Genomic DNA, 26,083 nt, shown 5'->3' with positions numbered 1-26,083 from the left:
AATTTTGTTGTCAATGGTGATGTACGTGGGGCAGAATAAAAAGCTGGAATGGAAAGCAGTTATCCAGCTGACCATTTTGAGACATGCTGTGATCAGATTGTCCACGTTACTTCTTGGGTGACCTTCCAGTTCCCTGTGTGGTGGGAAGACTGTCCTGCTCTCCCACCAGGAAGGAACATAATGTTGGAATCAGCCATTATGAATCTTTTGCCAGTCATCTGCTGAAATCTGCTGGAATTAACAACCAAGTATCTTCTTCTCCACGGTCTCTTGTGTTCTCCAGTAAAATCAATAAAATATGCATTATTTACCTTGTCTCCCAGTGGTGCAGACAATTAGTTTATCTAATATCTAAAGTATACATGTGATGTTCCCTCCTTTTCCACCTTGGTATACTTTTGCTGTTCCTGTAGCAGCCTAGGAATGAATGAACTGGTCAGTTCCTACTTCTCTCAGTTTATCATTGTTTTCCTATCTTAAGTTCTTTTCACCCCATTTGCAAACTTTTAAAAAGTATGCATGAAACAACTGCTTCTTTGTGCACATTTCTCCTGATACATGCATTTTTGCAGCAATTTCCCCAAATGCAATGCATTCTTAAGAACACAAGAAGAGCCAGCTGGATCAGGCCAATAACCCATATAGTTCATCATCCTGTTATCACAGTGGCCAACTAGATGCTGGATCCCAGCACAACAGCCCTCTCCTCTCCTGTGGTTTCCAGCAACTGGTACTCAGAAACATTACTGCCTCCAACTGTGGAAACAGAATATGACCATCTTGGCTAGTAGTCATAGATAACCTTATTCTCATCCATCCACCTTGGCATCAATGAACACTAATGGCCACTGAAAGGGTGGAGTGGCCACAGTCCCTGGCATGAATGGAGAACAAGTAGTTTGGGTCTGCTATGGAAAGAACAGGGATGGTCCTGCTGTGTCTGTCTTCCGTATCAAAAGCATTTGTGCCAATCAGACCAAAGTATAATTTTCTCTTAACTTTCCTTTGAGACACTTTATAGACCCCACAAAAAACCAAAAGGGATAAGAACAGGGATGTGATTTCAACCCTTGAGTTCCTAGGGCAACTCTGCTACCTTCCTGGTGTTCTGGACTATAACTCCTATCAGCCCCAGCTAGCTTGCCATTGTGGTCCAGAACACCCAGAGGGCACTGGCTTGGTGAAGGGTGTGCTAGGACATTTAGGAACTCTGATTCAGAAGCTGCCAAGTGAATCCAGTCCCAATAGCACGGCTTCCATTCAGGGCTAAATTTTAAGCAACCCAGAATGCATGCAGAGTTTGCAAAGGAACCCCAGGGCAGCGCTCTGAAGCTGCCAATGTCTCCTTTGCAGCTGCAGGTTTACCTGACTCATATTGGACATCACATGGCATCAGATGGGTGTGGCTGGGGGGGGGATGGCATTGCAGGCCCAACTGTGAGGCCTGATTTGACCTGTGGGCCAGAAATTCCCAAGACATCGATCTTCATAGCAGCCCTTGGGGAAACAAGATTGTGACTCGAGAGACCCAAGAGCCTTGCCCACCGCCCTTTTCCTCCTCCATTTCTAACAACTGCTCCCTCTCTCTCTCCTGCTCCACAGAAAGCTGACCTGGCTGTCGCTCCGCTCACCATCACCCATGTCCGGGAGAAAGCAATTGACTTCTCCAAGCCCTTCATGACTCTGGGGATCAGCATTCTCTACCGGAAGGCCAATGGGACCAACCCCAGTGTCTTCTCTTTCCTGAACCCTCTGTCTCCTGACATTTGGATGTACATCCTCCTTGCTTACCTGGGAGTGAGCTGCGTGCTGTTTGTGATAGCCAGGTAAGGAGCTCACCAGCTACAAGGGGCACCAAAAGGAACTCTGTCCCTAGGATTCGGCTCCTATGCTAGGGAGCGAGATCCAAAGTCTAGGAGCAGCCACTGAGAAGGCCTTCTCCTGTGTCTCCACCAAGCACTCCTGTGAGGGTGGCAGAACTGAGAGAAAGGTCCCCCTTAAAGATCTCAGAGCCCAGGCAAGTTGGTATGGGAGAAGACGGCCTTTCAGGTAGCCTGCATACACATATGCCAGTCATCTTTTCTCAAAGAACAAGCCAACCCCTTAAGAGAACTTTGGGGAAATCCCTTCCTCTCCCCTGTATGCTAAGTCCCTTCATTTTTGAGGGATAGGGTGTCTGTGTGTAGGGGTACCACTTTGACTCCCACCATGGCACTTAGTGCTGTGGTCTAAACCACTGAGCCTCTTGGACTTGCCGATCAGAAGGTCGGCGGTTCGAATCCCCCTGATGGAGTGAGCTCCCATTGCTCGGTCCCAGCTCCTGCCAACCTAGCAGTTCGAAAGCACGCCAAAAACTGCAAGTAGATAAATAGATACCACTCCGGTGGGAAGGTAAATGACGTTTCCATGCACTGCTCTGGTTTTGCCAGAAGCGGCTTAGTCATGTTGGCCACATGACCCAGAAAAACTGTCTACGGACAAACACCAGCTCCCTTGGCCAGTAAAGCGAGATGAGCACTGCAACCCCAGAGTTGTCTGCGACTGGACTTAGCTGTCAGGGGTCCTTTACCCTTTTTTATGGCACTTGAGGAAAGAGCAGCCCTACAAAGGGTCTCCCCTCCTCTGTCCGTGGCAGCCAGTCCTGGCTCCAGTCCCCATAGCTTCCTGCCCCCATTCCCAGCGCACACGCAATGAGCAATGGCAATAGCCCAGTAAGTCCTGAAAAATAAGTGGAGGATGGCACTGACCCGGTTGCTAATGGCAGGCATTTGGTGCAATGGGAAACTCCGCGCTGCAAGCCCTGTGCGGGGGAGAGCCACCTTTAGCGGGGAAAAGCACATCCCACAGTTAAAGGCAATTGTCTGTCTCTTGCTGGTAGCAGGTAGGGAGGTTGCTGGCCTCCTTCCCCATGTTGGGTTAATAGGATATAATTGGGAGAAGTGGGGGGGACATGGTGGGTGCTGGGGGCCCTGGCCATCCCCTCTGGGTCAGCTCTGTTCCTGCCTTCAGGAAAATAGCCTGTCCAGGCTGGGATCTGAGAGGAGAGAGGGAGGCAGAATGGAACCACAGCGGTGGCAGCATCATTATCTCCATTAGCCCCGGTGTTCCGGCTTTTATGATGCTTTGCTGGCTCCCTGGGGCCATTACAGCATTTGGAGGCGATTACCTGAGCTTAGTGCCTAATACTCTAATTTCATGTAATGCACTTGTCAAAATCAGCTCCGCAGGGAGGAAGGCTGACTCTTTGTTTGCTCTGGCACATCTGGATTGGCAAAGAGGTCTGCTTTTAAAAAGGGGTTGGGGGAAATGCAGGAGGCTTAGACACCAATTTTGAGGAGAGTCATCTCCAAAGAACCTGATATTTGTGGAGTGGCTAGTCCTCAAGGGAGTGTCCTGGTGCAAGAGAGCAGCTCAAAAGGGGAAAAGAGCAGGTGAAGAGAATAAGTTTTCTGGGGGATAGACTATAATCTGGGAGAAATAGATTCAAAACCTGATTTAGCTACACACTCCCTATCTGGCCTTGGGGCAACAGTTAAAATTCTTATAAAGAATGAATTAATTCCACTCCATTTTTGCATTGTGCCAGGCCACAATGGGAGAGAATTGCTTTCTGCTTTTCATTCTTCCGCTTAGTTTTGCCTCTCTGTCTTTCCATCCACATTTGCTCTTTGATGATTTCATCTACACAGATTTCCAGGCAAAATAAACCCCAAGTCACATGAGTGTGTGTGAGTGTATTTCAGAGCAAAGCGCAATTTCTCCCCTTGGCTTGATTTCAATTAAAGTTCCTGTGACTGTAACTTTCCCCTCTAAACCTTCCTGGCTTTTATCTATCTCTTTGAGCAGCACCTGGTCTTCTGCATAATTAAGGCTGTGCACAGATGGTTCTGGGCAGAAGAGGGTGCAGAGAGAGGGTCCCAGGACATGGGAAGGAGGAAATTGGATCTTTCGCCCCCAGCAATAATAGGGAACATTTTCACTCTTGACCCTTGCCCAGCTCCAGAATTCTAGCCTGCAGGGGGAAAATGTTGCCAAAATTGGCACACCTTAATTCAAAGGCATGAGCCTCTCTTGAAATAAACCGGCCTCCCCCTGCCTCCCCACCATATAAAGGCCTCCATCAGTTCCACCATAGGTCACTGCTGCTTAAAACCAGCTCTGTGGCTGCTTGGAGACCCAAAATGGCAGTGTTTTGATCCATCAGAGCTTTTAATAAGGCTTTGAAGCTTATTGATGGAGCTGCAGCCTGAATCCACCAAATGTCGCTGAGGTTAGAGATGTAGAATGATACCTTCTAGGTGGCCACTTTTGCCTGGTGTTGCTTTGTAGTGTAGTCAAGGCAGCAACATGAATGACAATGTTTAATTGTGGCTGGCTGTGCGTTGACGCCTGGGGTTTCAGGACAGCCCCGCTGCTACTGCTGCTGCTGCTGCCACACACCAGCAGGCGTGAAGTTCTGTATTTGGAGGGGCTTGGGGGGGTGTTGGATTGGGCCATGACTTTGTTTTTGCAAATACAGAGGCTCCTTATTGTCTGGGAATGCCAAAGCCCCCCCCTCTGTCATTCAAGAATGTGGTATCTGCTTACACACCAGGAAATGAATGAGGCAAAATAATAAAATGTGCCAAAGCTCCTCCTCCTCCTCCTTCTTCCTCCTCCTCCTCCTCTTTGCAGATCTCTCCATATCCATTTCAGCTGAGTGTTTGGAGGAGATGAGGCTGTTGTAAAGCCAGGGGGAATCACAGAGGGAGAAATTGCAGTGCTAATTAATTTGTTTGGTTCCGAAGCAATTATGCCAATTATGCAGAATTTAATTTAATTATCTTGCAAAATGAAGGACCTTTGGAAAATGTGAGTAAGGCGCTCCAAAGGTCCTGCATTCTTCCTCAAATCCACCTTTAACTGGTCTGGCTTTGATTGGATCTTTGCAGCAAGAGGAAGGAGCAGAGATGAGAGTGTTACATGACAACGCCAGCCAAGGCTTCCTGGGAAAGGCCTACCACTGTCCTCTTGGCCTGATCACTGAGATGCTCGAAGGGAGAGTCAATTCAGTCATACCTTGGATCCCGAACGCCTTGCAAGTTGGACGTTTTGGCGAACTATTTTTGGAAGCCGAACGTCTGACGGGGCTTCCAATTGGCTGTAGGAGCTTTGGTTTCTGAACATTTTGGAAGCCGAACGGAATGGCTTCTGTTCAACTTCCAAAGTATGACTGTATGTAGCTCTGTAAGCCAAATTTGGGTGATAGGGGAAGCAGGTCACCTGCTCTGCCCTTCTGTTGGAAACTACCAGTAAACCAAAAGTGGCAATCTTGGGGCAGCTGGTATAGGACCTGATCCATGGCTAAGAGAGGTTATTGTCATCAGCCCCTTTTTATCCCTGACTCCACCCCACTCACAGGCTTCCCCACTGCCTTCTCAGTGTCAAATCTTAGACTGTCAGCTGGTCAGGGCAGACAGAGACCTGTCCTCAGAAAAGCACCAGTCCACCAATGACACAACCATCATCATCATCATCATCATTAAACAGGGATGATATGGCTACTCAAAAAGAAAGGGATTTCTAAAATGTAAAGGCATATGCAATCCTCTCCGGACAGGGATTTGCCTTCATTTGCTCCTGCAACTCTATCAAGTGCCATGCATGGCAATGGTATCCTAAGAAAAGTCAGTCCTGAATGGCAGACGTCAACTGAACAAGAAAGGGCAAGGAGGGTGAAAACACATGAAAGAGGCACTTCTCTTCCCCCCCCCCTTTCTCTCACACAAAGGTCCTTGACCCCCTGCACTCCTCTGTAACAGACAAAAATGTATGAGCCCCAGATAGCCCTTGACCAGCTGGATTAGCGCCAAACTTGTGCCAGCTGCCTCTGAAGCTGGTTTGTTCTTTGCACCAGCCTCTTCTGCCCTGTCTGTTAGGAGTCCTCCCTCGATGCCCGCCTTCTCTCTCCCTGCAGGTTTAGCCCTTACGAATGGTATGACGCCCACCCCTGCAACCCAGGCTCGGACATTGTGGAGAACAACTTCACCCTCCTCAACAGCTTCTGGTTCGGCATGGGAGCACTGATGCAGCAAGGTAGGCCCCCCTCCCCTGAGCAAACACCCCCCTCCCGCAAGCCACTCTTGTTTGGTGTGTACCTGTGTGTGTGTTTGTGTGTTGACAGGTGCAAGATAAACGTAGCTGCGCTTGTCAAAAGAGAGAAAAAATTGCCTCTGGAGCAAGAGAAATAATGTTGCGCCTCCTCTCCCTTTTTGTCGTGAGGCAGCCGGGGAGTTTCTGTCATCAGACGATGACAAGCAAAGACATTGGTTTTGAAATGGTGGAGTCTGTTTCTTAACAATTACAGGAGTGCTTGTCAAGACCGGCTTCTGTCTCTCCTCCGCTGAGGAGGCTCTCGGGTGCTGCCATGACGGAGCCAACTCGCTCTTCCTCCTTCTCCCCTGAGTGCTTGACAACACCGCCTTGTGGAAGCCAGGGGCCGAAATCCATCACCTCACTGGTGGCTCTGCCCATTAATAGAGCTGTACCAGCCGAGGGCAGGTTTACTGCCCTTGGGATCTGCCTCTGTTGCCTGGGCCGCTCACTTCATAGCTCAGTGGTAGAGCATCTGTTTTACATACAGAAGCTCCCAAGTTCGATTCCCATCAGCATCAGATTTGACTGGGAATCATAGAATCATAGAATCATAGAATCATAGAGTTGGAAGAGACCACAAGGGCCATCGAGTCCAACCCCCTGCCAAGCAGGAAACACCATCAGAGCACTCCTGACATATGGTTGTCAAGCCTCTGCTTAAAGACCTCCAAAGAAGGAGACTCCACCACACTCCTTGGCAGCAAATTCCATTGTCGAACAGCTCTTACTGTCAGGAAGTTCTTCCTAATGTTTAGGTGCTGCCAGTCAGAGTAGGCAATACTAACCTATATGGACCAGTGGTCTGGCTGAGTATAAGAAACCTTCCTATGATCGTGAGGTTGCTCAGGTTCAATCCCTGATGGCATCTCCAAGTAGGCCTGGGAGAGTCCCCACCTGAAACCCTGGTGAGTGAGCTGCTGCCAGTCAGTGTAGGCAATGCTGAGCTGTATGGGCAAATGGGTCCGACTCAGTCTAAGGCAGTTCCCAGAAGCAAATCAGCACTGTGGGCTAGTCAGGAAACTCCGAGAAAGGACGGGGAATGGTTCTTGCTATATGTCTCCAGAGGCAAAAATCCAGGCGTCTTGCACAACTTGCTTTGTAAAACAAGCTGCATCTCCACACTGGTTTTTGTTTTGGTTCACCAAATGGGGTTCTGGGGTTGCATGCAGCCCTTGGATTCAGAAACGCTTCTTCAGTGCTAGGATTGTAGCCTCATGGGTCTGCCTTGCTCTCTCATACTTGCAAGTCCACTGAGTACAAAAGCCTCAGGAAAAAGGAGAAGCACTAGGCACTCATTTTAAAAGGTTTATAGCATGACCTTTTATTTTATTGGTATCTGAACCACGCTAAACCTAGGAGACAGCTCTTCTCTATCTTCTGGCTACCCTACAATGATTCCCTGTTCCTGCAGGCCTCCCTCCTCCCAAGGAGGTGGATGTCCACATGGGGAGAGAGGAGGAGCTGCCTGCTAGTGGGCCAGATCTTTGGCCTACCTTAGACCTTGGGACAAAGGCTAAGCAATAATAATAATAATAATAATAATAATAATAATAATAATAATAATAGTGGTGGTGGTCTCCAGTCACTTCTCTTTCACTCCCTCCTGAAAACCTTAAAATCTCTCCCATTTTTGCCAATTGCCAATGATGGTGAAATCAGGAGATTTTAACAACTTGAGGGTAACATATCAGAATTTGGCCAGAGGATAGAGATTAGCAATTAAATTATCAAGTGACTAGATGCACACTGGCATCAAATGCTACATGGTCAAGCCCAGCAAGGGTGTGGCATGGGGCAGAATGTGGCTCTAACTAGCCCAGCATCTACAGGATGCCTCTGTGGGCTCAACAATCCAGCCTTGTATATATATATTGAAATATATATTGAAAAATAAAAACCTTAAAATAAAATAAAAACAAGCTGAAGTCACCTCCTGAAGCTCAGAACCCGAGTCTCCGATGTCCTGGCCCTCCAATGCTCTGTGTTCTTCAGTTTTGAAGATGGTTTGGAAACTGGTGCAGAATTCTGTGGCCAGGTTGCTTCCTGTGGGGCAAGACGGTCTGAGCGCATGACACCAATCCTGATCTGACTGCAATAGTTTCTGGGGCCCAATTCAAAGTGCTGGTTTTGACCTTATATGGCTCAGGGCGCCCTCGTCCCATATGAACAGGCTCATACCCTGCAATCATCACCTGAGGTCCTTCTCCATGTGTCCCTCCCACAGGAGGTCTGTAGGGTGGCAACATGAGAACAGACCTTTTCAGTGGTGGCTCCCTATTCATGGAATGCTCTCCCCAGGGAGATTCACCTGATGCCATCACGATACATCTTCAGGTGTCATGCAGAAACATTCCTTTAGCTATCTATGGCCTTTTGGAGTGGGTGGGATGTTTTAATGCCCTCCCCCAGTTTTAAGACATGTATGGGGAAGGTTGTAGGTTGTTTTGTGAGCCACTTTGAGTTGCCATGGCAAAAAAACTGACTAATAAATTTTAGTATTAGTATAAGTCTGGGGTCTCTGGACTGTCTGCATAGCCTGGGTGGTACTGTCCCCCCCCCCTCCCAAAAAATTAATCCTGCCCTGATTTAGCTGACTTTTTGATCCCCCAATTCCAGACCAGAGATGTCCTTAGAGGGCAGTAGCAGCAGCAGCTCCCCCCCCACACACAAAAAAAGCTTTTTCTTTTAATATGCACCAGGAGGGGCCAGTACCAAAATAAAGGAGCCCTTAATGTCCTTCATCCCTCCTCACTCAAAGTCATTACAGGGCCGTTATACCCTTTTTAAAAAAAACATATTTTCCTACCTCCAACTGCTATTTAGACCCTTGATCGCTTCTTTCCCCCACCCCCAAATTGGATACTTTTAAAAAAATGCCTGTGCATTTGAAGCCTCTCCCTAGAGTGATCCCTTCTGAAAAACCACTCTGTATAAAAGAAGCGCCTCTTTTTATTATTATTTTAAACGGTAGAACAAAACACCCATAAAAGTTCACAAGCGGCTTTCCATTTAAATCACATGAAAGCTGTTCCGTTAATTACTTTGGTTTGAAAATTCCTCATCAACTGCTGGCTGTGCCCAAGGTCAGGAGCAGGAGCTGGGGGGGGGGGAGGTGGCGGCGGCGGCAGGGTCTGGAAGCATTACAAGGTAAACGACTATTTCTTTGAGCACAGCAGTCTGGCTCATTTCCATTCTTAAAATGGATTAATTTGTGCAACAGTTACAATTCAGCAACCAATAGGCGATAGGATAGCCCTCTTCAAATACCTGAAGGGCTGCCCCATGGAAGATGGAGCAAGCTTGCTTTCTGCTGCCCCAGAGGGTAGGGCCTGAACCAGTGGATTCAAATGACAAGAAGGGAGATTCTGACTAAATATTAGGAATAACTTTCTGGCATTCAGAGCTGTTTGACAGTGGAACAGACTCCCTCGGAAGGTGACAGAATCCCCCTCATTGGAGGTCATTAATCAGAGGTTGGATTCTTTAGCGTACTTCCTGCATTGCAGGGGGGTTGCTTGGGGCCTTTTAAAATTTTACAGTTCTATGTGTCAATGAATAAGGTTTGAGGTGTGTGTGTGTGTTTGTGTGTAAAAGGTTGTGTGTTTCCTGCACTTCCTTCCAGTCTGTTCCACTCTCACCCTATTCTCCTTCCTCCCAGGCTCTGAGCTGATGCCCAAAGCCCTTTCCACCCGCATCATCGGGGGCATCTGGTGGTTCTTCACCCTCATCATCATCTCCTCCTACACGGCCAACCTGGCTGCCTTCCTGACCGTGGAAAGGATGGAGTCACCCATCGACTCGGCGGACGACCTGGCCAAGCAAACCAAAATCGAATATGGGGCAGTGAAGGATGGCGCCACCATGACTTTCTTCAAGGTGAGATTTGAGTGTGTTCGATCCTCACTTCCAGGCAGACGTGGAAATGCACAGCCAGGCTGTGGGATTGGAGCATCAATCATGACAAAGGCAGCAAGGAGCATATGAAGAGGAATGCAGGCCCCTTCTCTCCCCTGCTTCTCCCTGGGAATGTCAGGGCTGGCCTTTCCTCACTTCTCCTCTACCCAAAAATGCACTGGGAGGCGGGTTGGTTCAGAGCAATGTGCCTGTGGCTGGTAGCACCACCCATCTTCCTTGAACAATACCCACCAACCCTCTCTTGGCTTTCCAAGGTCACTGCCAATGTGGGTTGACTCAGTGCTTTTCTTCTAGAAAAATAGGTGCTGGTATTGCATACCCTTGAGTGCTCCCAGAAAAAAAGCACTGGGTTGACTAGCAAGTTGTGTGCCCAGAGAGCAACTGTCAAGCCAGGCTGAGAAGCAGAAACTTGGGAATGAGGGAGGGAGGGAGCTTGCAGTGTGTGTGTGTGTGTGTGTGTGCGTGCGTGTGTGTGTGTGTGTGCGCTGCGTGTGTGTGTGCGCATGTGTGTGTGCATGAGAAAGAGAGAGAGAGAACTCATCATGCAGCACTAGACACACACAATGGCTACATGCTGTATAGCTGCTAATAATTAGCAAAAAAAAAAAAAAAGGAGCAAACGAGGAAGGGAGCTTTCGCATCTGGAAGATCAGGATCCAAGGGGGAATTGAGGCCAGAGGCCTGGAGTTCACACATTGATTTCAATTAATGCAATGAGTCTTGCACTGCTGGTTACTGGTTATGGCAGATTGGTCTTGCCAGGTGTGTGTGTGTGCGATTTTGACCTGTGCGGAAAGTACGGAAAGCAGCAGGAAATCATTCCTACCTATCAATGCAGGAAATGCTTATCAACTTAAATCTAGCACAGGGGCAGGTCTTGCCAGCACACTGCACCAAGAGAATAGCAGGCTGGAGAGTGGGAAAGTGAGTGTTGCAGAAGACCCCTGGCACAGCCCAGGGCCGTTTTCAAGCTCCTAGGCTATAATATTGGATAATGACCTCTCTAGGGGTACACTGAGAGGCAGCTTAACTGTGGGGTGTAAATAAATGATGGGATGCATTTTTCTTTGGCTGTGACCGACAGGTGAGGACAAGGATTGCACGGTTATTCTTTGTATTAATGTGTTTGTAAAGTTGTTCTGTTTAGGAGGCATCCTTCCTGGATATAGTCAGAGTTGTCAATGGCAACAAAAAGTGTGTCCATGTCTTGTAAAGCAACAGAGAACACGGCTGAAATGAGGCATGACAGCAGCAGGACTCTGTGCCTAAACCCAGACCTGCTGCAATGAGTGGGGAGGCAGGACCCAGAGGCAGAGGGGAAGGCAATATACCAGGCCCGGAGGCCAATGCAGAGGTGGGAACTGACCTGTGAAGCTTAATTGTAGATGATGCTTGAGGAAGTTTGCTCAAAGTTATCTCCAGTCTAGGTAGCCTTGTGATGAGGTTTCATGCTGCCAGTGAGAAACTAGGTTTGAACAGAACAAGGGACATTCTGGAAGGGGTGCTCCCTGCCCAAGCTCTCCTCTGGCTGGTGGGCAGGAGGGAGGGAGCAGACTTTACTTCAACCCCCATCCAAAATGAAAAGTTTGGATATTGTTAGGCCCACAAGGTATCCTGTTCTCTTAAGAAAACAGAGTTCCTAAGTTTCATAGTTAGTAGCCATCACTGCCTCCTGTGGCAGTGAGTTCCATAGTTTAACTACGTGTGGCATGAAGAAGTCATTTCCTTTATCTGTCCTGAATCTTCCAACATGCAGCTTCATGGGATGACTACAAGTTCTAGTGCTATGAGCGAGGGAGAAATACTCTCTTCTACCCACTTTCTCCATGCATAAATTTATAAGCGTCTACCATGTCATATCTTCCTCACCTTTTCTCTAAACTAAGAAGTCCCAAACTCTGCAGCCTTTCTTCATAGGTCCACTTGATCATGTTGTTTGCCCTTTTCCAACTCTACAGTATCCTTTTTGAGGTGAGGTGACCAGAAATGTGCAAAGTAATGCAAAAGTCGTTGCGCCATAGATTTGTATTAACAGTATTATAATACTGGCTTTTTAAAATTTTCTTTATGATCCCAAGCATGGAATTTGCCTTTTTCGTAGCTAGAGATGTCCCCCATGCAAGGCCTGGTTTTCTAATGATGAACTGGTGTGGAAAAACCACCACAGCAGTAGCAACACAGCAGCACTGGAAATTCACCCAAATCCAGCAAGGGATCCAGGGATAAAAGCTGAATAGATGTCAGCTGCTGCCGCTGCCTGGATGTGCTAATGCACAATCGTGCACATGCCTTGGTGGTCCTTGCACAGCCGAATGAGCATCTCTCCGCATCTCCTCTTGCTATGGGAAATGTCTCCTGAGCTAGGATGTGGGAGGGCAGGAGTTTCTCATGCCCTGCAGGTGTTTAGTTTCAACCAATTGGCCTGCTCTGCCATGCTGATAGCAAAAGGGTATAAATAGGCCACACAGGAGGTTTTGTGAGGCCACAGCAAAGGCAGCAGCTTGAAGACGTGTGCTCAGATTCTGCACCAACATCTGTTGGTTCTCTGCATGAGGCTTGGTGCTGTCATTTCTCAGACCCAGGATTCAAGCAATTGCCTTTGTGATCATGCAGCCTGTTCGCAGTCACTCTTTCCTGGTGTCTCACATGACAGTGCTGTCGTTGGCCAGAACTGCTTTACCTGACCCTCGCCCATCATGAGACTATGAGAAGATCAGGAGAGCCTGCTGGATAAGGCTAATGGCCCATCTAGTCCAGCCTCCTTGCAGGGGCTGAACAGTTGGGGAAAACCTGTAGGCAGGACCCGAGCACAAAAGAGCAACACTCTTCCTTCTTGTGGTTTCCAGCAACTGGTATTCAGAAGCAATTCTGCCTCCAACTGTGAAAGCAGAGCATAGCCTTCGTGGTTGGCAGCCATCAATATGCCTCTTCTCCATGAATTTGTCCAATCCTCTTGTAAATCAATCCAAGATGGTGTAATGATCTCAGGCAGGAATGATCTCACTGCCTCCTGAGGGAGGGAGTTCCAAAGTTCAGATATGTGTTGTGTGAAGGAGTACTTCCTGAATCTTCCATCAAGCATCTTCATTGGATGTCCACAAGTGTGATGAGGGAGGGAGAAAACGTTTTCTCTAGCTGCTTTCTCCAAGCTATGCATAATTTTATAAACTTCCATCCCTCCACTGCCACCCCTTCCATCAAGACGATATCCAGCTCACTTCTGAAGAGGCAGGACCCACAACTGGCTTAAACCAGATTTTGTAGAATCATAGAGATGGAAGGGACCCCAAGGGTCATCTAGTCCAAGCCCCTGTAATGCAGGAATCACAACTAAAGCATCCATGATAGATGGCCATTCAACCTCTGTTGAAAAACCTCCAAGGAAGGAGAGACCCCAGCCTCCCAAGGGAGACTGTTCCACTGTCAAACAGCTCTTTCTTCATAGTTTGCTGTGAAACTTTCTGCTTTCCCAGATTCCTGATCTGCCTGCAAGGCCTCTTTCCAAAGGCACAAATAGGAAACTGGGCGGGACAGGCCCTCATTGTTCCCACCCAGCAGGAGGGCTCTTCTGGTTTCAGTCATTCACTAGGATGAGAGTTTGGGCTCAACCCTTGTAAACCTTTCATCAGGTTCTGGTCCTGTTCAAGCAAAAAGGCTCTGAAGTGAAAGGAAGTTCAGAAAACACTCCCATGGCCATGAGTGGAGTGTGAGGGAAGAAGAGGAGTCTACCTATCTGGTCTGGTTGGGGTCTCTACAGTTTCTTTGCCATCAGTGGGACAATTTTCTTGCTGTCCTCCCTCTCAGCAACTCAGCACATCAAGGCATGAAAAGAGACTTGCATTTATTTCCACAATTTGAAAAGAAATTAATTGAGACAGCCAGCAGACTACGATATCACACTTCCTTTTCTTTCTTTCTTTTTTTTAACACAATGCTGCTTAAGACGGAAATTAATTAAGAGATTTAAAGGGGGCTTTGAAAGTGTCTTTCAGTTGTAAATGCGTGTGTGAAGAGGGGAAGCCTGAGCTAGGGGGAAGTGCCTTGCAGGCGGATTATCCCTGTTGCAAAGTTAATTTCCTTCTTTGACAATTTAACCTAAAGTGTGGCTTTTAGAGGAGAAGGGGATAGGTGCAAAGGCAAATGACGGCCAGTGAGGGTGGGAAGGGAAGTTGTGGGCTTGCAATAAGAGTCAGGCAAAGGCAGACATGTCCAAAGTCCATTTTGGGGGCCGGTCAATCTAATCCGCTCCCCCCCCATGGCAGTATATGTCCTGAGGTAAAATCCTAAAAAAAGCCCAACAACTTTGGGATAAAATGATTTAGAAAAAAGCTCAACAACTGTGGTCAGCCCTCACATATGTTCACTTCATCAAATCTGACCCTCTTTGAAAAAAGTTTGGGTACCCCTGGGCAAAGGGGTGTAGTGTTGGGGAGGCTGCCAGAGCAATGGCCTGAGGCACATACAGTGGTACCTCGGGTTAAGAACTTAATTTGTTCTGGAGGTCCATTCTTAACCTGAAACACTTCTTAACCTGAGGTACCACTTTAGCTAATGGGGCTTCCCGCTGCCGCCACCTGATGATTTCTGTTCTCATCCTGAAGCAAAGTTCTTAACCTGAGGTACTATTTCTGGGTTAGTGGAGTCTGTAACCTGAAGCGTCTGTAACCCGAGGTAACACTGTATTTCTGGGGAGCACTGGCAGGGCAGCATGAGAAGGATGCAACAGGCATGCACCCTTCAAATCAGTCCAATCCGAGTAATTGGAAGGGTGTGTGCTTGCCCTGCTGCACCCTCCTCACGTCACCCTCTGCACCCCACCCCAGGTGCCATGAAGACACACTCTGCCACAGTCATCACCACCTATGGAACCGACCCTCACAGGAGATGGTGATGTCCACCAAGCTGGATGGCTTAAAAAGAGGATGAGACAAATTCATGGAGGAGGAGAGGGCTATTGATGACCATAGTTTGAGGCAGCACTGTTTCTGAATACCAGCTGCTGGAAACCACAGGAAGGGAGAGGGCTCTTGTGCTCAGGTCCCGCTTGTGGGTTTCCCACTGAAGCAACTGGTTGGCCACTGTGAGAATTGGATGCTGCCCTAGATGGCCATTGGTCTGATCCATCAGACTCGTCTTATGTTCCTGTGATGAATGCTGTCCCTGGAAAGTCAGGCATTGTTTTCAAAGCAGACCATTGCAAATGTTGCATTCTTATCCCATCCTTTCTTCAAAAAGAGGCCTCTCAGTTTTAGGCTCATGACAACACGGTTGCTAAGACAGGTGAGCTTCAAGGAGAAACTGGGATTTGAACTCCCTGTCAGACGCCAGAACCCTTTGCTCATTGCACCCCCCACACTGGTGCCTCCTGTGAAATTCTGTTTGCTGTGGGGTGGAATCTGGACAGGTCACATCCACCCACTATCCATTTAGAGCACATGGCTCCCCCCAAAGAAACTGTTGTTTCCCCTCACAGAGCTACAACCCCAGCACAGTTAACAAACAATAGTTCCCGGGTTTCTTTGGGGGGAAGCCATGTATTTTCAATGTATGGCATGGATGATGAAGAGGAAGAGTTTGGATTTGATATCCCGCTTTATCACTACCCGAAGGAGTCTCAAAGCGGCTGACATTCTCCTTTCTCTTCCTCCCCCACAACAAACACTCTGTGAGGTGAGTGGGGCTGAGAAACTTCAAAGAAGTGTGACTAGCCCAAGATCACCCAGCAGCTGCATGTGGAGGAGCGGAGACGCAAACCTGGTTCACCAGATTACGAGTCCACCACTCTTAACCACTATACCACACTGGCTCTGGATGAGACCTGACTCTTGGGAAAGCGACCAATGGTCAAGCCAAATTTGTGTTTCTTAATTAGCTGCATGAAATTTGAGCTGGTCCCTGGATTTGGGACTCCTTTTAGCATAGGCATGTACGTAACTCTCTTGTTCCAAAAACAACATAATATATGAAATAAAGTGGGAATTAAATTTGTTGTACAAATTGGGGAAATGTAAAGGAGTGTCCTGGGAAGAGTCCTAAACAGAGATGTTTGGAGAGCTGCATTTGCTCAATACCCTGGGCCACTTGTTGAGAGAAAATAGTTAAGCTTCACTTAACTGCTGATCCCAGTTGGAACTGAAAAACATATGTTGAAGAGTTGGTGCTTATTCACACTGGTGTTTAATATGTGTTTGCAGCTGACCAAACCTTAAAAATACAGCTTCCTTCACAAGTAAGGGTGAGGAAACCCTGAAGCATGATGATGTTATAGGAGTGAGAGAGAAGGAGGGAGCAGGATGTGCTCTGTTTGACAGCCACCTTGCATCCTCTTGTTCCAGCCTCTTGACAGATGCAAACACAAGTCTTTTGCCTTCTATTGCAAGTGAGGGGCAGTTTATTAGTTTGTGGATCAGGGTGTTCACACATGCATATACATAATTGCCCCACAATTATGACTGTACTGTGAACCAGTTACTGAAAGGCTTTTTCTTTTTGATCTAAACTGAGGTTAATAGCAAAAGTCTGTTCGTGCAGCTTCACACAGGTAAGGCACCAGCAAGTGAGGAGCATGCATGTGCGAACAGTGCTTTGACATTTGTCTGGACAAAGCAGATGTTCCTCTTAGAAATGAAAAGCATTTGAAATGTGTGTGGGATGATTCTGCTTGGAAGGTTTTTTTTACATTCAAGGAGTATATAAATGTTATGGTTCAGGAATTGCTTTGCCTGAGAGGTGGGCTGCCTTCTTCAAGTCCTGATGGGTGGTGGACTCTTCTGAGCACAGACAGAAACCTGGTAGCAGTCTCAGTGGGCAAAGGGGATAGGGAGAAGATGGGTGGCAGGAGAAAGAAGGAGAGGGATAAATACCCCTTCAAACACTCAAAGCAAAAGCCTCAGGTTGTTAGCTGTGATTCATGCACTGCAAGAGGTTGGACTTTCCTTCAGACAGTGGCTTCCTGCTGCTCACATGGGTCCTGACCGTGGAGCTTACTTGCATTGCCTTGGTGTCCTGTCTCTTTAAATGCTGCTGTCATTCCATGAATAGCAACATCTTTCATTCAGGACTAGCTCAGGCAAAGAGGAGGGATTGACCTCAAAGTCTCTCACACCACTGGTGCCCCCATCTGACCTCTGCATTTCTTTTTCCATGAATAATAATAATAATAATAATAATAATAATAATAATTATTATTATTATTATTATTATTATTATTATTATTATATTTATACCCTGCCCATCTGGCTAGGTTTCCCCAGCCACTCTGGGCATCTTACAGTGCATATAGAAACACAGTAAAACATTAAACATTAAAATTAGCCCTGCAAAGGCTGGTGTATGCAGCACCCAGAGTCTTTTGGGCTTCTCAGTCCAGGGATGGTTCTGGCAGGGTGTGTGAGTGTGTGTGAGAGAGATTTGCAACAGGGTTTCCTGGCAACCTGCACAGAGGGTGTGCTTGCCATGAAAGAAGAATGGATGCCAAAATTAGCAGATGGGCTGCCCATCAAACAGCTGCTATTGCAAAGCGCTTCTATTAATTTGAACAAAACAACCCATTTAAACCGAAATTCACTTGCTAGAGACTAGAGTATGTTTATAACATCCAATCATGATGTAACAAAGGGTGTAGCATCTCAATAAATCTTCCGTTGTTGTTGGGTGTGTGGGGTTTTTTTTTTAATCTCTGCATGGTGCTTAAATCAATAGATGACAGATACCTGATTAACTTCAAAAGCTGATGTTGTTAATTGCCTGCTGTATTGACTGTTAGCTTTTAATGGCAAGCAATTACAGTGGACATTTGACAACTAATATGGTTATTAAAAAAAGAATATACTCTCTCCGAGGTGATGCAGCAATAGAAAGTGGGAGTTAATTTGCATGTAATCAAAGCCTAGCCCTAATTGAAGATGCTTTCCATTGGAGCATGACTGACATTTACAGCAATAAAAAAGAACATGGTATGCATACCCCCACCCCCACCGTAGCTTTTAGGCCTTTAAATGGGGGGGGTCAGTATAGCTTTATATTTTTATAGATGCTCCCCAATATTTTTTTAGTGGAAATCAAGCCTGCTGGAGACCATAGACTACAGACAAGCTATAGTTTTTAAAAAGAGTTGAAGGTGATGAAATGAAAACAGTTTCCTATATGTTTTGTTGTAACGGGGTACACAGACCACATGAATCAGGTCGGACCTAGTTTTGGCAGTATGGTAGATAGCCTCAGTCCAAAGCCCTTCATCAGCTGGTCAGTTTGGTGTGGGGGTGGGGGGTGGGGGGAGGGTCCTATCCAAGTCTGTTCCTTCCACCCCCATCCCATTTCAAAAGGTAGTTGGAGGGATAATATGCTCAGTTACTTTTAAGTTTGATTACTTTTAAAAGCAGAGCATCTATGACTTTTTATTATGGGACAGAATTGGATGAAATTTGCAGGCTAGTTCACTCCTGAAGGCATGAATTCTACAAAATTTCAGAATGATTGTTTTTGTGGTTTTTAAAAACAAAATTGGTGCCCCTGGGCATGTCAATTTGCAGGCAAATAGGTTTAGGGGTTTGGGGGCTGTTTCTTAAAATTACAGGCTGCATCAACAATGTATAGTGTCCAGAAAGGAAAGCAATAGTATCACTATTCTGCTTGGGTCTGACCCCATCTGGTTTGTTGACTATATCCAGTGACAATCAGAGGGAGGGCTGGGAGGGCTAGCTACTTTGGAATATTTCTATCCAAATAATATTTCTGTTTTCTTGATCTTCGGGGCCTTACTAGCTGCTCAGTATCGATAATGATCCAGTTTGAAGGGACCATCTTTGGCTGTTCCCAAAGCTCAAGCTCAAAAGGGGACCTCAGATTTAGACACTTGTTCAACTTATCAAATGCCAAAAAAATTAACAACTTGTTTTTTGGGGCATCAGACCAATATGTGATCTGCTTGGAAAGTTTGCTTGTTTTTAAGTCCAATTATGTCTCATTCTTTTTGGTGCCATATTTTGTCTTCATGTGTTTCCTTTTTAAATTATTATTATGGTTCAGAATCTGGAAGTGGCTAGGCCTCTCTTGACCTCTTGGAGGTGGAGCCTGGCTGTAGCTCTTGGCAGGGACAAGCTCTCAGGCAGCTGTCCAAGGTCCAGAAGGCCCTCTGCTTGGTTAGGATTCCTGGCTGACCACGGCCTGGTTTTCCTGCAAGCCTCACAACTCCCACAGAATTGGACACAGGGCAGCCCACCTGACCTCCTTACTGTATCTGCCTTCATGACCTTCCGTGTATGACCAAATATACAAAGTCACCAATAAATCAAATCTAAACATGACACTCTCAAGGTTTTTTAAAAGCAGATTTTCAACGGCACAAATTCCCTACCAGGCACCCCACACTAAAAGAAAAAAAGGCCGAATGAACACGAGTGTGCTCTCCCCACTCCCGATTTGCTTACACCCTGTGACGGGGGCAGTTTCTCTGTAGGAGTCAATAGTTCTTATTTACCATACAGGACAGACCAACGGCCCCTGCATCATTGTAAATCTCAAATCAGTGACACTTCCACTAGTGCAAGGACCTTTGTTCCCAATGGTGCATTTTGTGTCCCATTGTACACTAAGCAGGAAAGCCTTCTAAACCCCAACGCCGGAACAGTATGGAGCAGGCAGAAAATGTAATTCCCCAAGGCCATTTGAGGGATTCATCCAAAAGAGATCTTTAGTGGACACCTGGCTATTGCACTGGGTCAGGGGAACAGGTAGTCATGCTAGATCCAAAGTGGGTGGCCCCTCCTTATAAAAGCATGTGTGGTGGGGAGCTAGTGTGGTGTAGTGGTTTGGGTGTTGGACTAGGACCTGGGAGACCAGGGTTCAAATCCTCACTTGGCCATGAAGCTCATTGGGTGACCTTGAGCTCAGCCACTGCCTCTCATCCCAACCTACCTCACAGGGTTGTTGTGGGGATTAATTAATGCGGGGAAGAACTCTGTAAGTCACCTTGAGCTCTCTGGAGAAAAAGGTGGGATATAAGTGAAATAAAGAGATAAATGTGTTACGGTTCAGGGTTATGCCCAAATGTGGCCGGATTCTGTTCTGTTTGGTGTGTAATCTATTGTAGAAAGTGCTGGAATTAAAATGTTCTTCGCCTAATGGTTGGTATATGACTCCTTAGCTACCGTTTATGACTCTCACTTTTAAAACAGCAAATGAAATGAGCTGCACCTCCCTTCCATACAAAAGCAATAACAACAAACAGTCCAAAGTGCATTTAAAGACAAGATAATGGCCCCTACAGGAGGGGCCCCCGTAGCTCACTGAATGGCTTCAGCGATGTGAGGCAGGCCTCCCTCCTCCAAGGCGGAAAACTCCCACAACTGGGTTGAGAGAACTTGATGGTAATAAGAAGTAGTATATCATACCCTGAAGCACTTCTGAGCCATATCGTCTTCATTGCATGATTTAGGTGAAAGTCAATAACAGCGCTGCCGCCCTCCCCCCATCCTGCCAACTTGGCTGCTGCCAGCTGAGATTGTATTTCTGTAGTTATCTTCAGTGTGTGAAATACTTTGCAGCTCTTCCCTAATTTAACTTCACAATAGCTTTCTGGGGTAGGAAAGACTAAGTAACATTTGAGTAGGGACTACCCAATTGTAACTTAGATTGTTTTAGAGCAGGGGTAGTCAACCTTTTTATACCTACCGCCCACTAATGCATCTTTCTTGATGGTAAAATTTCCTCGCCGCCCACCAGTGCTCAATGGAAGGAGGATTCAGCTTGTGCCATAGAACCCCCTACTGCCCACCTAGAATCCGGAAACGCTCACTAATGGGCGGTAGGGACCAAGTTGACAACCCCTGTTTTAGAGGAACAAAAGAATACTCCCTGCTGCAAGGAAGCAAAGGTCCTTCATTCTGCTTCTAGCTCAGGCCCCCCAGCAGGGAGGTGATGTCAGCTGCCTGTTTGTCCCCCATTTCTGATATTCGGAGGCACACTGTTTTCGTATCTGAAAGTTCTGATTAGGTAACAGATGTTGATAGACACATCCCTCTCTGTGTATTCATTTATTTTGTTAAGCCACCAAAAGCAGTGGCTATCATTGCATCTTGGGGCAATGAATTCTACTCATTCATTAACTCTATACCTCCTTTGGCCTGTCCTAAACCTATGGGTGTAGCAGGGGTGGGGCAAGGAGGCAGTTGCCCCCCAAATCAATAAAAATACTTAACTAACTGAGCTTCTGCCCCCCCTTATCAAAAGTCTCCCCCTCTAACAAAAATCCTGGCTATGCCCATGCCTGAACCTTGTGCCCAACAACTGCATTGGGCGACCCAGAATTCCAGCATTAAGAGAGAGGGAGAAGAATATCATCCATTTGTTCCCTTTCCACTGGTATTCTAGGGGTGTTACATTCAGAAAAAAGATGAGCCAAGAATGTGTGTGCATCCTATACACAACACAAGCCAGTTCTCTAGATGTTTTGGACTACAACTCTCATCAGTCCTTTAGCTCCTTTGTATAGCCAGGCTGTCAGGTTGGCAAAGGCTGTTCTGTGTACTGACAGAAAGTACTATCAACCAACTTAGAAACCAGAATTGAGACACCATCCATCATGAGAAGCAATAGGAGAACAGTTGGTTGCTCCCAGAATTATTGTGTAAGAGTGAGAGTGAGCGTGAGAGAGAGAGATGAGACAGACAGACAGTTAAACAAATAAACAAATAAACAAACAATCTGGGCAACTGCAGAGTACAGTTGAGTAAGCCTTTCCTGTGCAACCATAGTACAAGCCATAGTCCATCACCAGCATTTTGCAGACCAACTGCTTCCTTGCAGTGCTGAAATTGAGTTCCAGGGTTGGCATGCCTTATTCCATAAGCATCTCCTGGGACATGAAACACCTTTGACAGATCAGTGGAAGGAGGAAGCGCTGTGATGCTTTCAGGTTGGGCAGAGAAGGGAAGAGTGTCTGTGTGGCAGAGATGCTTTTTTGCAGCCTTGGGCTTCCTGCCATTATTAAATACATTGTTTTCTGTTTTCCATGGGTCTGCCATTTTAGAAATCCAGGATCTCCACTTTTGAAAAGATGTGGGCCTTCATGAGCAGCAAGCCCTCAGCTCTCGTTAAGAACAACGAAGAAGGGATCCAGCGTGCCCTGACCTCTGACTATGCCTTGCTGATGGAATCCACCACCATTGAGTACATCACCCAAAGAAACTGCAACCTGACTCAGATTGGGGGTCTTATAGACTCCAAGGGCTATGGGATCGGCACTCCTATGGGTGAGGAAAAGCAGTGCCTGGCCAGGGGAATGCAAGAACTGGGTTTGTGAAGGGCATGCTCGTAGTAGCTGCTCCAAATGCTGGGCTGGGGGCTCACTGGCTCCTGCAGTGTTTCCAGGTTGGGTTGCGGGAGAGGGATCCAGCTTGTTGGAGTGCAGAGCCTTTGGCTTTCTTTGCGTTGCATATAATGGCATGCCCATCTTCTCTGTGCCTCCCACTTTCAGGTTCACCCTACAGGGACAAGATCACAATTGCGATCCTCCAGCTCCAAGAAGAGGCCAAGCTGCATGCCTTGAAGGACAAGTGGTGGAGAAGCAATGGCTGCCCTGAGGAGGAGAACAAAGAAGCCAGTGCCCTTGGGATCCAGAACATCGGGGGGCTCTTCATCGTCCTGGCTGCTGGCCTGGTCCTCTCCGTCTTCGTGGCCTCCCTGGAGTTCATCTACAAGCTGCGCAAAACGGCAGAACGGGAGCAGGTATGGGCTGTGGCAGGACCACACAGGGACCACCAATCTGACCACCACAAAAAAACCCACAATCTGAACAAGGAAGGGATATACCTGAACCCCTATGAGCTCCTTAAAGGAACTTTCTGTCCAAAAGCAGCCCCTCCCCTTTTCTGGAATGTGCTTGTGCACATTCAGTGTGATGTTTGAAATGGGGTTGTATTATTATTTTTAATTATTGTTACAATTATTATGTTTTAATAATTTTTACCTGCCCTTCGCAATAATGTCCTATGTTAGATTACAGCATTAAAACACAATATAAAAAACAATATGTGGTAGCCCTTAAGCTGTGAAGCTCCCTCCCCACAGAGGTAGTATTTGGCACATACACATTGAATAGCTTCCAGAGAACGTTGAAGACGTACGTCCTTACTCTGGCTTTTGACACTTGAGGTGCATATTTTCAGGACCCCCCCCTATTTTTATAGCTCTAATTTGTTTTTGTATTGTGTTTTAACACAGCAACCTGCCCTGGGACTTTAGTAATAATAATACCTTAATACTGAGAATAATACTCTAGTCTAAATAAATGAATGAATAAAATAACCTTCAGTGTTGCTAATGCATCAGTTTGACTTTGCCCCCAGAGCTGCCAACAATGAACATACAAAAGTGTTTTATAAATCCTTTCCTCATGAGAATGCAGCAGTAACAGTACAACAACCATGAGATCTAGAAACTTGTCCTCTTGGCTCCAATTCTGCCCCAGGCAGCATGCTCATATGCACACACAGCACACCGGCCTGTAATGGTCCCTTGGTCCTTGACAAGTCTGTTTCCTGCATGCTTCCCATTTCAGCAAGCAAGAGCCACTGCAGGTTCACTGTGCTTGCGACATTCCCAGGTCACGTGCTGATTTCTGCCTCAAGGTTATTTCACCCCAAGTCTAATGCAAGCCTCCTTCCTGTGCCTCCTCCTTTCTTCCAGCGTTCCTTCTGCAGCGCCATGGCCGACGAGATCAGGCTTTCTCTCACCTGCCACCGCCGAGTGAAACACAAGCCCCAGCCCCCCGTCATGGTGAAGACAGACGCCGTCATCAACATGCACACATTCAATGACAGGCGGCTTCCAGGCAAGGACAACATGGCCTGCAACACGGGACTGACCCCCGTGTTCCCGTGATGGGGTGTGGAGGGTCAAACACCAGGGAGGGGCTTGCTGGAGATGTGTGGGGAGAAAGGCGTACCAGGACTGCAGAAGCAGAGAAAAGGAGGGAGAACAAACCCCCAGTTTTTGAGAACAAGGCCTTCAATGTAACTTCAGCCATCATCCAACTTGGATACAAGAACCCGAAGCATGGATCGCGACGCCTTCAGTTGGGAGTCGTTGTTTGATTATTATTATTTTTCCAGATCAAGGTTTAAGCAGCACCATGGACTCCTCGGCACCCAAGCCCTGCCCTTCCCCAAGACACACCCAGGAGGAGCCTTCATGTTTACATTCAAATGGATGGAAGACATAAATAAAGCCAGGGCATGGACTGATCTGGGGCAGAGGAGAGCCCCCGCAAAGCTTGCGAATCCGACGCTTCCATTTCAGTATGGCAATAAACAAAGCAACCACATCGGGGGTGGGGGGGTGAAATCTGGATTGGCTTACGCAGCATGTGCCAGAGACAGTGTGGGAGAGAGTTGTGGGTTGGAGAGCAGGGGAGGAGACTCCTGGTCAAAGTCATGAGCCTTTCCCGTAAAGGAACCCAATGGTGGCCTCAGCACTGTGCTGGACTCTCGTGCACCAGGAAGCCCCCAGTGGGCCACCAGCACACCTGTCTTGCATGGGTGTGTTGTGGGCTCCTACCTGGGGAGAGGAGACAGCAGGGGAAGCCTCTTTTATTCAGGGGGAGGGGGAGGGAGGTTGGGTTTCCATTTGTCTGACAGGAACCGTTATGGGGAGAGAGGGTATGTCCACAGTGACACAAGCAAGCATTGCCTCTACTTGGAGGTGTGGATTCCTGGCACTTGGAGGAGGAGAAGGAATTGTATCCTTCAGACAGTGGCTCCTGCAACACTTGGGTGCCATCTGCTCCAAGTCCGTTATGTGAGACCAAGCAAAGCCACCATCCTTGGGGCGAAAGAGGTTGCCCTAAGGAAGGCTAACATAATCCGCAAATGGGTAATGATGACCATGATGACTTCACTGATAGAGGAGGGGCATGAGAAAAGTGGATTATAATTCAGCATTTAATTGTGGTTGGGGAAGATTTGGCAACACTCTAGGCATTTTGTTGGTGGTCAATCTGGATTCTGGATGAGTTGAAGTCTGTACATTTCTGGGTGCATTACTCAAAAATAAGTCCCACTGCATTCAGTGGGGCTTATTCCCAATTTTGTGTGCATAGGCTCATTGCGCAAATCTCTACCATTAGAAGTCATTAAAGTGTACTTCGGGCAGAAGAGCCTCTCCCCTGGGTACCATGAATTGTCTTTTTCCTTCCAGACAGATTTTTTTCTCTCTCCAAATGACCAAAGACTGCCCTTTGCCTGCCATTCAAAAGAACACAGTGAATGGGCAACTCTGTGGTATTGCCAAATACTGACTGTCTTTTCCCTGAAAACCTAGCAGGAGACTGACAGGTTGTGCAACTGCATGCAAAGCTGCCTCTTTCCACATTCAGTCAGCTTTAAGACTGATGCAATGGTTTGTTTTGACTTGACTTTAGGCACATTTGCAAGACAAGTTTCCAAACAGTCTTCTAATTTCAAAATTTCAGTAGTCAATTACCTGCCAAGTCTAATTCATCTCAGTCCACAGCTGAGGAAAGTTATTATCATTCATTGATCAGTTTATATATTGCTTGCATACCACAATGGCTTCTAAGTGGCTTACAAGCATAAAATCAATTATAAAACCCATACATAATTGAAATGCACAATAAAAGAATTTCATCAAAACATTTAGAACTCCCATATACTAAAACAAGCCAATAGAAAAGCAGAACAATTAAACAGTTGGATCAAGAAGTGCAAGTTCAGGACAATGCTGGCCTAGATGGCTGTGTTTTCCAGAGCTGGCAGAATGCCAGTAGTGATGGAAGGCCTCTCATATTGCAGCAGGGAAGGCATCCCACAACACTGTTGCCACCAGTTCTAGGCCAGAGAGAGACTCAGAATCAGGCCCTAGTCTAATTGGACGACTCTGAATCCTGGTAACAGTTGATAAGATGGGAGCGGATTCCCTAGTCCACCTTCTAACCCTCCTTTCATGAAGTCTTGCCTCTTTCTGCCAGCATTCATATAAGGCCAAGTTCATGCAAATTGCAATTACTTAAAGACCC

General features: G+C 47.0%; 1 protein-coding gene across 4 annotated transcripts in view; it reads left to right on the top strand.

The window, feature by feature from the left end:
* Positions 1–25,740, top strand: part of GRIK3 (glutamate ionotropic receptor kainate type subunit 3) — a 197,595-nt gene extending 171,855 nt beyond the window's left edge. For all 4 annotated transcript variants that reach the window (XM_053399152.1, XM_053399148.1, XM_053399149.1 and 1 more), the window contains 6 exons: positions 1,603–1,826; positions 5,957–6,075; positions 9,794–10,011; positions 22,079–22,301; positions 22,526–22,776; positions 23,737–25,740. In XM_053399152.1, the coding sequence (XP_053255127.1) occupies positions 1,603–1,826; positions 5,957–6,075; positions 9,794–10,011; positions 22,079–22,301; positions 22,526–22,776; positions 23,737–23,931 (1,230 nt within the window). In that variant the 3' untranslated portion in view covers positions 23,932–25,740. The remainder of the gene's footprint in view (positions 1–1,602; positions 1,827–5,956; positions 6,076–9,793; positions 10,012–22,078; positions 22,302–22,525; positions 22,777–23,736) is intronic.
* Positions 25,741–26,083: the final 343 nt, after the last annotated feature.

The sequence above is a fragment of the Podarcis raffonei genome, chromosome 8, assembly GCF_027172205.1.
Source record: "Podarcis raffonei isolate rPodRaf1 chromosome 8, rPodRaf1.pri, whole genome shotgun sequence".
Lineage (NCBI taxonomy): Eukaryota > Metazoa > Chordata > Lepidosauria > Squamata > Lacertidae > Podarcis > Podarcis raffonei.
Note: the sequence above shows the minus strand (reverse complement) of the source record. Positions and strands in the feature narration are given on the sequence as shown.